We start from the raw sequence: 10947 nt of genomic DNA on the forward strand, positions 1-10947 counted from the left end.
CTTCTTCCAACACTGCTTCAGTTCATTGATATTTGATGCCATTTGCTTCTGCACAGGTCCCTAAAGGGGGGTGTTCTTGTAATCTCAATGCAGTTCAGTATGGTGTGTAGCACCTTAGTTGAGGTCAGGACTTTTTTGCCATTCGAAAAACCGGATTCTTTTCTTTTTTAGCCTAGAATACTCAGGAGTATTACAGAGTAAAACATCCCCAAATTGTCACCACTCCACCATGCTTGATGGATGAGAGAGATAGAGTATGGCTCATTAAACTTGGCTCTTAAACTTGTTTTTAGTAGGTCTGTATGGGATAACAGCTATTATACACCTCAACCAGGTTAGGCTACTTCTTTGCTGTAAAAGAGCATGCATAATCTGTCACCCAATCCTGCATATATAAAAAGTTAATAGCAATAATAAAAAATAAACAATACCAGTAATGAAATCAGTATCCATCTGTAGGCCTACTATGAATTAGCAAAACCACATTCTGCATCTGGATTTAAATGAAGTGGTTCATATTGGCAAAGGCTATTATATAATCCTCTGCCTGTGGCCTCTTGTTAATGACCGAATCACAGCATAGCAACACTCCCTCTTGTGTGATACTGCTTAACTTGTATCCATTTGGATGTAAAATGTAGTTTTGCATTGCAAAATGTACGCTGAAGCAAATTGAGTTTATTTGTTTTGTCCATTCTGTCATTTGGCAATTTACAAATGTTCTTATTGCCAAGGACTTTAGCCAAAGCAAATCTACATGTCCCATGTCATAGGTTATGAGATTGTTATTAGCCAAATTAAGTAGGCTATGCTGTAGTATTCATATCAAAATGGCTCAGGGAATCGTTGGACAAGAATTCATACATTATTCGGTGCATAAACCTATGCGACAGTTAAAAGGCGACGACGAACTCCACTTGTCAACAAAGTGCATAGTCTGTGTCTGCCTTGTCAGTTAGAAACTACAACCAGGGTCAGGTTCATCACGGTCAGGAAGGATGCCCTGAGTTTTGGCGGTTATTTGTGGTTGCGCGTACGTCCTTGCGTATGTACGCGATGGGAGGAGCTTCTGGGCAGGAGGAGGCCGGGCTGGAGCAGCGGATTCGAGCCTGTTTGTGTGACGGACCTCGCTGCTGACACATCGGCGGAAAGTTGATACAGAGCTGCTGGGCAAGATGTCTGACGACGAGCAGCAAGAGCAGACCATCGCCGAAGACTTGGTGGTGACCAAGTACAAAATGGGGGGCGACATCGCTAACCGTAAGTGGTCCTGTTGATTTTATCCGGGGTATAGTGGGGCTCTTTGTGTCCGGCCGCTGTAACGTCTCCGCTATCCAGCGCACCTGCCCGTAGTAGTGCAGTCGCGGCCATGTGCCATGGCACGAGCGAAAGCGCGTATCTGAGCGTGCTGAGAGAGGGAACATGCAGGGCCTACTATCTAGCTACACGTGTGGCTATGATCTGGCAAGCTATTGCTTGTCAGTTTAAATCACTCACTTGCTAAGGCCGTTTCTTGACGAAATAATGACACATGGCTTCATTTGTCAGTAACAAATACTTCGTCGGGAAACCACAGACATACTTGCTGGCTAAGCGTTACCGTTAGTTAGGTTGCTAACAATAGGCATCTGTTGCCTTATCAAAACTTTCGGGTCGGCTCACAAGCTAACTACGTGTGCAGCCTGCATGTTAGACTGAACTTAGGCAGGCTTTCTTGCCATCCATGTTAGCCGTAGCCATATAGCTAAATGGAAGCAACGCTGTGATTTAGCTAGAAAAGTAGCTGGCTAGCTACATGTACGCGCATTGGACCTGAGCGTCATTGCTAGTGTGAGCCTTTAATACTAACAGATTAGCTTGCTAATTTGATAGCTTGAGTTTGCAAGGGACTTAAGTGCACCTCCTACGAAGGAGTCTCGATGTCCCATCTTTTGAAAGTAACTAGCTAGCGTTATCCTGACCGACAAGGTAACTTGGCTTTCTAAAAAAGCAATATTGCACGTGGCTGGATGGATAGATTCCACTCGGTTCAGAAACTTAGCTAGGAACATGTCATAAACCTGCCTAATATGCTGATGAATTAGCTGCCACTAGACATACGTATTTCTAGCTAGCTATTGAGGAATAAGTTGGCAAAATAATACCCACCTTTAGAAAATTACTTGATATTGCTATAACTGCTTTTAAGCTTTAACCATTTAGTTAATTGTAACTAGTAACTTATCCCTAACGCGTACAACCGGTAATCTTTCATACTTGTTACAAAGGCCTCAAAATAGCAACCAAATCTGTCTACGTTTATGTCATTGAACATGCAGAGTCGTGGTGAGTTGCTTGGCATCTCGACGTTGGCTGAAACACAGCTGTGATGTGTTTGCAATGTAACGTATAACCTATATCATTACTGTCAAGCTAGATTGGCCACGAACGTTTAACCTCGAATAGCTGCTTTAACAAAAGCATATCCAAACAAAGTGGGTTGCGTTCAGCGTCTTTTGTTGTTGAGCTAGTTTATTTGTTGTTTTGCACTTTTTCTTGTGCCCAGATAGATATGTTTCCCAAAACGCTGACAGGGCCCTTGTTGTGGTTGTATTCATGACGTCCTACCCATTGTGATTTTCGGCATCAAGCTATTTCCAGTGGCAGTCTCACCGACTGTGACCTCCGTGTTGTCTGTCCCTTTGAGTCCCCACTTGTAGTAGCAATAATGTATTGATTTTCGCATACAAAACACCATCAGCTAATTTATGGTGGCAATTGCAAAATAAACCTATGTAGGTATAGATGCTTTCTTGAGCCGGTTAAATCTGGGCGTACTACAGACTGGCATTCACATTAGTTGAATCTTGTAATTTTAGTTACTTTGCCATCTCAGTTTTGTCACAACAATAGCAATGGTGTCATTGCTACTTTGTTATCTTATATCTGTTTTTACCACCCAATGTAATTGTCCTTATTTATGTTCCTTTACCGTCAGAGGCCTTGCGGGCAGTGGTGGAGGCAGCCAAGGTGGGGGTTTCTGTGCTGTCCCTCTGCGAGAAGGGAGATGCCCTCATCATGGAAGAGACTGGGAAGATCTTCAAGAAGGAGAAAGAAATGAAGAAAGGTGAGGGGTTACAACACAATCACTGCTTTAAATTAATTTATAAAGCATTAGGCTACATTGATTTACCCTTATTTGATAATAAAGGAAAAAAATATTGGAGCATGCTGAAGAACTAGATGTTTTGCTTCTAGTTCTTTTTATATTATCATGACATATCTATCACTGAAGTTATTGAGGTTACGTACTTTAGACACAGGCACAATGTCAGTGCCCCACCTGGGAATTAAACCTACTGTCTTTTGAGTTACAATACCAGTTCCCTATTGCCCGGGGTTACAGTGACACATGTAAGGTTCAGAACATACAGAGTAGAGTGGTGGTGGGGGGGGTTTGTGCAGTCCTACACATGTTATGGGAGTGAGCTTCCTTCTGTCTTTCTAGGCATCGCCTTCCCCACCAGTGTCTCGGTCAATAACTGCGTGTGCCACTTCTCTCCACTGAAGAGTGACCCTGACTACACTCTCAAGGAAGGAGACCTGGTGAAAATGTAGGCAACATCATTCGCCTTAGTGTGTGTATAGCATCTTACTTGTTTGCTTTTGTCAGGGGATGTGTTGGCATTACTTGCCTGTGGTGTTTAACTCTTGTGTAAATCTTAGTTTTATAGCTCCCTTGTCCACAGCTCATCTTCAACCTGTGCCTGACCTATTTGAAATGATGAAGGTGGAACAGTCATGTCTACCGCTGCTTTGGTTGTCCCATAAATGAGATCGAGAATTGGGGGGGGGGTTATTTTACAAATAATTTTAGCTCAAACTTAACTTTGAAGTGCTTACAAGTCCACAAGGGCACCCATACCAGCCTAACTAAATCTGATTGAGCATGAAGTCTATGATTTCCTCAGGCCGATTACACATGTAGCTACAAATTTAAATGTTCTTTCTCGCCCTTCTCACCTGTTTCTCTGCAGTGACCTTGGAGTGCATGTGGATGGCTTCATTTCTAACGTGGCTCACAGCTTTGTCATCGGAGTGACTAAGGTAGTTACTAGTAGCCAATTTAGTGATATTTTATGAAGGGGGGGGTGGGGGCGCTTGCCATAGAAGAGAAGCTTACTTGTCAGATGTGGCAACCAGACCCCGGTTTCCTGGTCCACGGTGAAGTGACATTGCCACAACAAAAGGCCAGGACTCTGACGTGTTCTGGATCAATGTTGTTCTTGATGACATCATCTTTATATACCTGTGTGTCTGCATGCATGTATTTCTATCTCCTGTAGTCATACATTTAGTGAGTAATGTGCCCTGTTTTCATAAGCAATCTTCAGCATTCTGTACGGAACAGAAATGTACTCTTCTGTTGCTCATGGGTGCTCATCTTTCTTTTTGTGAATCCCTCCTTTCTTGTGTTGGCAGGAGGCACCTGTGACGGGCCGAAAGGCTGATGTCATCAAGGCCGCTCACCTGTGCGCGGAGGCTGCCCTTCGCCTGGTCAAACCTGGCAACCAGGTAAGGGCGGAGCGGACAGAGGAGTGGTGAACGAGTTCAGGGGGTCAGGTTGCCTGAGTGTCGTGCTCTTCAGTTGCACTGCAGCTGTCGCATGCATTATCTAATCTTTATCAACTGCATTGTAGGAAAAAAGCAACTTTGACAGACGTGAGGGATTTCTGTAAAACTGACATTTTATGAGCGGTCTAATTTTAACTGCTCCTTTGTCCCTCCTTCAGAACACACAGGTGACAAAGGCGTGGAACACGATCGCCCAGTCCTTCAAATGCACGGCCATTGAAGGTGAGTAGCCACCCCCCCCCCCCCCCCCCCCCCCCCCACCCCCCACCCACCCACCCACCCACATCCTCCATGTCTGACATGCCAAGTCTGTATCTCCTCTGGTTTTGCCTGTTTACATGCATTCCTAACAGCCTCCCCGTTTGCTGTCAGGTATGCTGTCTCACCAGCTGAAGCAGCACGTCATCGATGGTGAGAAGACCATCATTCAGAATCCAACGGAGCAGCAGAAGTAAGCGTGCCAACATTTCAGCCCTGTGAACAATCTTTCCTTCTTGTTTTCACATTGACGTGCACAACATACACATGACATGCAAGTAGCTGTAAAGATTAATGCTTCAAGCTGTCAGAGTTATAATGTGCGCTCAGAAAATCCAACACCAGAATCAAATATACTACTGAGGCCATTTTTCTTTTACCCTATCCAAGAACCCTCAGATTTCCCATTTAAATTAGTTCAAGTTTGGTTTCAGTATTTATTGACCTCATATTATGGATATGAAGTTTACAAAATATATAAGTTAAATCTCAGATTTTTTTATGTTAGAACTAGAATTATACAACACATCTGCGACCTCAAATTGAACAACAAAAAAATGGTTTATAAAACTGTATACATTTCTCGGTAAATAGGATGCTGCACATCATTAAGTGATTAATGCTAGGGACCGTAAGGGCCAGTTTCACAGACACCGATTAAGCTTTAGTCCTGGACTAAATCGGGTTTTGTATAGAGAATGTCCGATCAAACTTGAATTTAGTCTAGGACTTGGCTTGATATGCGTGGAAACAGGCCCTGTGTGTTTCTCTGTGATTGGCTAACGTTGCGCATCCCTCCACAGAAAGGACCACGAGACGGCGGAGTTTGAAGTGCACGAGGTTTACGCAGTGGACGTGCTGATCAGTACTGGAGAAGGGAAGGTAAGAGAGCTACGGCAGGTCAGGGCCTCAGTCTGACGTCTCGCCCAACGTGCGTTAACCATGGTCGCCCTTCTCCAACGCCCCCCCCCCCAGGCACGGGATGCCGGCCAGCGGACAACCATCTACAAGCGGGACCCCAGCAAACAGTACGGCCTGAAGATGAAGACGTCCCGCCACTTCTTCAGTGACGTAGAGCGGCGCTTTGACACCATGCCCTTCACCCTGAGGTACGGCGCTTAGCTGTGTTCCCACCCTTCCTCCTGCACGCTCCACAGCTCGCCACGGATCCTTTCAGTCGCCACTTCTTTCTTGTCACCGGAAGTAAGGTTCTTGTTTAATTTTTTGCTTCATTCCCCCCGGTTGTCTCCTCAGGGCGTTTGAAGATGAAGCCAAGGCCCGGCTGGGCGTGGTGGAGTGTGCCAAACACGAGCTGCTACAGCCCTTCAACGTCCTCCACGAGAAGGAGGGTGAGTGTGCTCTCCGTCCTCATCCTCACCACACTGTGAGTCAGTCATACTTGACACAGGAGACCGATACGGGAGAGCCAACGCCTGCGGGGTTCAGCGCTCGTGTGGGCGTTTGCAGACCGTACCTCGGTACTGTCCAGCTCCTGGCTGAAATCACGCAGCTGCTGGCTACTGACAAGGCGTTGGATACAAATCGTATCATTGTGTGTTTAATTCACATTAGCATTGCTTCCCAACCCTGTTCCTGGAGATCTACTGTCCTGTAGGTTTTCATTTCGAACCTAATTTGGCAGACCTGGTTCTAGTAATTAGCAGCCCAAAGAGATCACTAGCTGTTGAAAGAGCTAGTGACCGATGACGTATAACAGTAGCGGACTAAGGTTGCAAAACTAAAGCTGATTGACAGGGCTGGCCGTGCAGGTAGAGTGTGGCCATACTGGTTTATTCCAGTTTATTCCCCACTTCAAGTATGCAACATGACCCCAACATGCTACAGCCTGAAATATTCAGACCTTGGGAAAACCTGGCACATAAGGACACACAACTGCCTTTTATCCCTTTCATATAGGCCCCAGTATCATCAGAGAAACTCCCGACTGGGATACTTGAGTCAGTTTACTGTCCGGTCCATTGTCTCTGTTGCCTGGTTAGAAAATAAGGCAAATCAGTCTTTCGGACATAGTACATTCTATTTTTATTTTCAAAGGTTGCTTTTTCTCAAGAAAAGGTCAGTTTGACCGAAATGTTGAGGGAGGTCAGCTGTTGGTTAGTTAATTTTTCTACTTCAATTTGTCTTTGTGTGGCTGATGAATCCTTAGCATGAATGTCAGCAGCACTGGTTAACTTATAGGAATGAAATAAAGACACAGACCCAGCTTTGTACATTTCACAGCTTTTATGGTTACATTTTGCTTCTAAATGCCAAACCTTTTGTGCTCAAGAGATCCAATAACTTGGAGATACACTGCATGATTTCATTCATTTAATCACTGTCAGTCATTTTAACTTTCCATTTCCATAAATATGCATAAGCAAAATGGGTCTTTCCAGCCTAGGTTTGTACGTTTGTTTCGTAGTTGTAGAATGGAAAATCCCTCCTCTGTATTGTGCATGGAAACCAGGGATACTATGAAGACCCAATATCCAGGACCATGTGCTCTTTAAGGAGAGTTTTATAGATCTAAGTTAGTATGCTGTTTTTTGTGTGTTGGCAGTCTTTACATATGCCCTATTTGGGTTGGTTGTGTTATTTCCCATCCTACCTAATGTTTTTAATCTACTCATGTCTCTCCAATCTTAATCTGCAATATGCAGCAAAACATCTGGCCTTGCATATGTTTTGCGGTTTGTACTCTTGAATGAAGTAAAGAATTACATTCCAGAAGAAAGGGATGTCCGGTCGTATCTTGAGTGGCGAGTTCCCACACATCAAAATGTACTTCTGTTTACATGGTCAACTTCTGTTTAGTTTCTTACAATATGGAATGATACCAACCCATCACTTTTTTTCTCCTCTTATGCAGAATTGTCGCCATCCCTCAAATCATTCAGGCCAGCCAACTAAACGAGAACACTATAAATGTGTCATTGTCTTATATATTTCCATATTGTCATTTGTGTTACAATGTCCTGATGTAGTGGGTGGGTAAGATCTGAATTATTATGAAACTAGTTATCAGTTAAAATATTTCAAATTCCAAGTTGCCTTAATGAGTATAGAGTATAGTATCAGAATAGCCTTAGTGAATAGTCTGCCTCATATTATATTTTAAATCGTGGTCTGTTTTTGTAATTTTCTAAAGTAAAGGTAATGATTTTGGTGTTTGTTCAGGGGAGTTTGTGGCCCAGTTCAAGTTCACGGTTCTCCTGATGGCCAACGGGCCCATGAGGATCACCAGCGGAGCCTTTGAGCCGGAGCTATACAAGTCTGAACACGAGGTGCAGGACCCAGAGCTGAAGGTGAGGCAGAAACACTGGGGCTTTTCAAGACCAGGCTTGATACGGTGCTAGATACTATTTAGCTTTTAGGCACTAAGCAGTTGGTGCACTTTAGTAGGGAAAGGCAAGCATTGCTGGGCTGAATTACCTGTTCTCATCTTTATGTTATGAATGCAGGGCATTAATACATCCACATCGATGTGAAATTAAGGGATTAGACTCCGTAGTTTGAGTTATGAGTTAGAAAGCCATTAATGATTTAGCGGAGCGTTTTGGACATGCTGTAAATAGCCTGGCGTTGTGGGTACAGATCTGTCAGGTCTGTTCTTATACCCGGCGAGATTAACCTCGTGGGCGCTTCTCTTGTGAGCCGGCTGGTGCACTGCCACTGTTTTTAAACATTCCCTCCACCCACCCCCCCAGGCCCTACTACAGAGCTCTGCCAGCCGCAAGACTCAGAAGAAGAAGAAAAAGAAGGTATGTGATCTAGATTTAGTTTTCCCTTCCTAGAAAATTGAAATGGTTGAAAACAATTTCAGGAACAATGAATGTGGTAGGATTGGGTTTTCTAATGGTTCAATACCATTCACTGTGTTTGGGCATGCAACTCCAGGATTGTGTGGCTTATAACATGTTTACCCCCTCTATCCTGTTCTCAACCCCCCCCCCCCCCCCGTACCCTCTCCATCCTCTTGTCTCAGGCTTCCAAGAATGCAGAGAACGCCACAGGCCAACCAGTGGAGGAGAATGAGGCCGCAGAATAGACCCACCAATGCACACGCACACACATACAAGCTCGCACCACAAACACCCCAAAGAACAGAAACTCTACAGATGACATCTAATCGGCCCCACTGCAAATCCTGTTTATTCCGGTCCCCTTTCGCACTTACTGCCCCAAATTTAAACTGGACATTAACTGGAAAGGGTTCCAATTGGAAGCTTCTTTTTTTTGTGGCTGAAAGGAGCCCCTGAGATCTGGGTCTTTCGGCTAACCTGGCCACCTCTTTGAAAGAGAATGCTTTGCACTTCTGGTCATGATTTATAGCTGAATTCATTGTCACTCCTCAGTTTGTCCCAGCATTTCAAAAGTGGTGTGATCAATTGGAATTGCATCCGCATCCTACAATCCTACGCCAGTAATTTGCAGCTATGTGGTATTCACCATCGCCATGCTGAGCATTAGGTTCCAGGACATGCTATGAGAACTACTGAAAGACTGAAAAAATCATTTGAATTCTGTTGACCAAATAACCAAATGCTGACGTATATAATTATTAGCTGTAGGAATTTATTATCCAAAATGGCAGCAGCCTGTTGGAACCATTTTAAGCAAAAGAAAGTGGCCAGTTCCCCTCTTTTCTGTCAGAAGCTTAAGTGAGGTAGAAAGTTTAGGCAGGCAACCGACATGCCCACAGAACTTGGGGCAATAACACCAGTAGGATCCGCTCTCAGAGAACACACACGCAGACGCACACACGCACGCTCACCCTGTACGGGCAAAGTGAACCACAGAATGGGCGTGTCCCGCAACTGCCACCCCACCTTGCCTCTCTACCTAGGGCAGTCATTTTCTTTCATGAGTCTAACTTTTAACAACCTTGTGTAAAGCTGCCCATTTTGAGTCCCTATGAATTTGGAAAACTGCGGGAATTATGTTTCCCCCCTAGTTTGTTTTTCTTTATACCTCACTGTAGTCAGGTGCAAATCCCCCTCCTAACTGACTCTTAACTGACACCCGCTTGTTTTTGGGAAGGCTCGTCTTCCTTTTGGTTTGTCTGGGCTGGCGTGAGTTGATCACCTCCCCTTTTATCCATCATGAACTTGCGCTCACATTAGACAGCCACGTCCCTAAAGCACTCCCCCGCAGTTCAGCGAGGCAGAGGGACGTTGTTGCCAGATTTGATTTGGGGTGCCAGATTGTCGTCACAAGCTTTCATTTCTGATTTCCAAGTCAACAGGCCAGTGAGTCAACAGGCCCGTGACCTGGGAATGCGATTGGCCACGGCAGGTCGCTCATAACCAGTTGTTGATGAAGTAGCAAACTGCCGTTCAGGACCCCTTGTTTTTCTTTCTTTTTTTTGCTATTAAAGAATTTGTTAATTGTGTGCGGATCAGCACGAGGGCGAGAACCCTGAGAAAAGGGTGAAGCTCTTGCCCTCGTTGTGCGAGTGATGACGCTTGTAATTTGGGTTTAACTTGCACCATCAGTAGCTTGTTAAAGGTCTGAAGAGTCGCTAAAGTAATTGAAGGCTTTGCACTCAACACCAGGGGACCTCCTACCCTTTACTTAAATGTCAAAAGATCTGTGACATTCAGCCGCTGTGAGCAAATGCTTTAAAGCCAAAAAAAGACACTGCGAACGCAAAATGAAGAATTTAGCAACGCCGTTTGAAGGTCCTATTAAGGTAGACACAGTCTCCTGTAGTGACAGCTGCTCACCCCTACGCTTACTCTGTGGGTGTCAGGTCCACTGTTGTAATCTCTGGGTTTCGACTTGTACTGTAACTTAGAGCAAGAAGCTGTCAATATTCCGGTCAAAAGAACATGTATTCACTAACCACTGTTTGAAGGGGTTGTGTTATCCTGTCATATATAACCCTTGGGTCAGACACACACCGTTTTGGAAAAGAGGCTCGGAGGAGGTGCACTGGAATTTGTATGTGGAGGAAGAATACAGCCTGTCCCTTGTTTTTGTTCGTTTTTGTTCTTTGCTGAAAACGGGGGAAAAAAATTGAAATAAACTTTATAATAATACCAAACCTAGATTTTGTAAGTGTTTATTTGT

At 44.5% G+C, this 10947-nt stretch overlaps 1 protein-coding gene across 1 annotated transcript; it reads left to right on the forward strand.

Moving 5' to 3' along the window:
- Positions 1 to 1049: 1049 nt before the first annotated feature.
- LOC133109843 (proliferation-associated protein 2G4) lies at positions 1050 to 10921 on the forward strand. The gene is made up of 13 exons (XM_061219530.1): positions 1050 to 1260; positions 2978 to 3106; positions 3488 to 3593; positions 4017 to 4086; positions 4462 to 4554; positions 4773 to 4836; positions 4987 to 5065; positions 5676 to 5754; positions 5848 to 5981; positions 6127 to 6221; positions 8053 to 8180; positions 8583 to 8636; positions 8861 to 10921. Exons 1-13 carry the CDS (start codon positions 1176 to 1178, stop codon positions 8921 to 8923), a joined length of 1179 nt encoding a protein of 392 aa, XP_061075514.1. The 5' UTR covers positions 1050 to 1175; the 3' UTR covers positions 8924 to 10921.
- The last annotated feature ends 26 nt before the right edge of the window (positions 10922 to 10947 follow it).

This window comes from Conger conger, chromosome 14 (genome assembly GCF_963514075.1).
Source record: "Conger conger chromosome 14, fConCon1.1, whole genome shotgun sequence".
In the NCBI taxonomy this organism is placed as follows: Eukaryota; Metazoa; Chordata; class Actinopteri; order Anguilliformes; family Congridae; genus Conger; species Conger conger.

Excerpts from the sequence above, each read along its gene's own strand:
- LOC133109843 (XM_061219530.1), top strand. The coding sequence starts at position 1,176 with ATGTCTGACGACGAGCAGCAAGAGCAGACCATCGCCGAAGACTTGGTG. Across the intron at positions 4,087-4,461 it reads TTGTCATCGGAGTGACTAAG|GAGGCACCTGTGACGGGCCG; the intron begins GTAGTTACTAGT and ends TTGTGTTGGCAG. Across the intron at positions 5,755-5,847 it reads TCAGTACTGGAGAAGGGAAG|GCACGGGATGCCGGCCAGCG; the intron begins GTAAGAGAGCTA and ends CCCCCCCCCCAG.